The sequence below is a fragment of the Charadrius vociferus genome, unplaced genomic scaffold (assembly GCF_000708025.1).
Source record: "Charadrius vociferus isolate BGI_N301 unplaced genomic scaffold, ASM70802v2 scaffold1578, whole genome shotgun sequence".
Classification (NCBI taxonomy): Eukaryota; Metazoa; Chordata; class Aves; order Charadriiformes; family Charadriidae; genus Charadrius; species Charadrius vociferus.
Genome location: NW_009649704.1, coordinates 765878 through 767798, shown reverse-complemented (window position 1 = coordinate 767798; position 1921 = coordinate 765878). Strand labels below are relative to the sequence as shown.

General features: G+C 67.2%; 1 protein-coding gene across 1 annotated transcript in view; it reads right to left on the bottom strand.

Annotated features, from left to right (window-relative positions):
• Positions 1 to 560: 560 nt before the first annotated feature.
• The window catches only part of KCNQ4 (potassium voltage-gated channel, KQT-like subfamily, member 4), an 8509-nt gene continuing 7148 nt past the window's right edge, over positions 561 to 1921 (bottom strand). Inside the window, exons 6-9 of the mRNA XM_009890606.1 lie at positions 1676 to 1817; positions 1254 to 1385; positions 901 to 1063; positions 561 to 779 (exon numbers count right to left, since the gene is read on the bottom strand). Of these exons, the coding sequence (XP_009888908.1) occupies positions 561 to 779; positions 901 to 1063; positions 1254 to 1385; positions 1676 to 1817 (656 nt within the window). The remainder of the gene's footprint in view (positions 780 to 900; positions 1064 to 1253; positions 1386 to 1675; positions 1818 to 1921) is intronic.

Sequence of the window (1921 nt, the reverse complement as noted above, 5' to 3'; positions counted from 1 at the left end):
GGAGGGTGAGGGGGGACAGACCCCCAGTTCCCCCACCCCGGGGGACCCCCGTTGCTGCCCTGACCTGGAGCGACACGGGTAAAACCACACTGGGTTGTGCCTCAACGCCTCTGGTCAGCACCGGGAGCGGAAGGGAGATGGAGCCTTGCATAGCTGGTGGTGGCCCCGGCTCGGCTGTGGGCGACCAGGCAGGACCCCGCTGGGGAGCTGGACACGTCCTGAGGGCTCGGGGTACGAGGCAAACCCCAGGGACAGCCTGGAGCATCCCCACCGTGGCTGGGGAGCACTCAAAGCCCCAGGAGCTGGAGCGGTTTCACCCCCCGGGAAGGGCAGGAGCATCCCAGGAGCGTGGTCTGGCCATGCCGCAGTGCCACGGGCTCCCACCCCATCCCCAGAGCGGGCACCCGCCGCAGCCGTGCCCCCACAAAGGAGGATTTGGTTCAAGTAACACGGTGAGGGACGCGGCTAGATGGGGCCGGGTGATGGCGCGCTGCTCCCGCGTCCCAGCATCCCATCCCGCCGGCTGCAGGCGGGCAGGATCCGTCCCACTGCCTCCCCGCTCAGTCCATGTTGGTGCTGGCCGACCTGGAGATGTTCAGGGTCTGGGCAGAGACCGAGATGTCTTCGTGGTCCACAGGGCTGTGGTAGTCAGAGGTGATGTCGGGCTCGCAGGGGGGCACCTGCACGGCGGCCAGGCTGAAGGAGTTCGTGGAGCCCTTGCGGAGGCACTGGGAGTAGAGGCCGAGCAGCAGGTCCAGCTTGTGCTCTATGGACTGCACCTGCAAGGGCGGCCAGGGCTGAGCGGGTCCCTCCCCGCAGGGAGGAGACATGTGGGGCCCGGCTCCCCCGTCCCACGGGTCCCACCTCCCCATCCCGCAGGCGCCAAAGGGACGGTGACACTCTCCCTGGGGGCCATCCTCTCCAGCCCTGCCTCTCCACTTTGACCACGCGCCCCATCATGCTGAGCTCATCCACCAGCTCCGTCTCCAGCGCCGGCTTCTCCCCCTTCTCCCGCATCTTCTTGTCCGCGGTGAGGGCCCCCCTGCCCACGATCTGGTCCACGCTGGCAGGGAGGGAAGTGACACAGCCCATCACTCCCAGTAGACCAGAGGGCGTGTGAGACCACAAGGGATGGGGACAGGCTCCCAGGACACGTTCCACCCATTGCAATGGGCCAGCACTGTCCCCAGTGGGCACAGCTAGTGGTGGGAGCCCCAAACCTCCCCCCCCCACACTCCTCTGGGGCATCTCACCGCATCTGCAGGCTTTTTATCCTGCCCAGCATGTCCAGGTGGCCGGCTGAGTACTGCTCGATGACATCCTTGACATCGTAAGGACGCAAGGTCTCCTTGAACTTCCTCTTGGCCACCAAGAACTTCAGGATCCTGCAGGGACACCCGGCTGGCTGCAGGGCACTGGGGAGGACTGGGGCAGCCCGGGGGCTCCAGGCTGGGGGGGTGAGGGGGAGGGGATGTGCAAAGCACCGAGGTCCTGAGCACTGTTCCCATGGGGGGCTGAGCCAGGAGCTGCCCCAGCTCCCTGCCCGGCTCAGCCACCACCATGGGCCGGACTGCCGCTTTCCGGACACGTCTGTTTGTCCCCAGGGACAGAGAGCTGCGGAGGAGGTGGGGACAGGAGCACGGAAGCTGGGGGACGCGTGAGGGGACGGTCTCACCTGACAGCCCGGATGAGGGTCTTCACTGCTGGCATGATGTCCTCGAAGGTCAGGTCGCAGTGGGAGCTCTTCTCCTCACCGCTGTCCTCCGGTGGGCAGTCGGCTATGGGTACGAGAGTGGGGCGGTGGCAGAGACCGAGCGCTGTCCCCACGCGCCCCCAAAACCCCCGCAGTCTCCCGGCGTGACCCCACAGCCAGACCCAAACCCCACCGGTCCCCGGGGCTTACCCTCAACCGGGGTCCGCG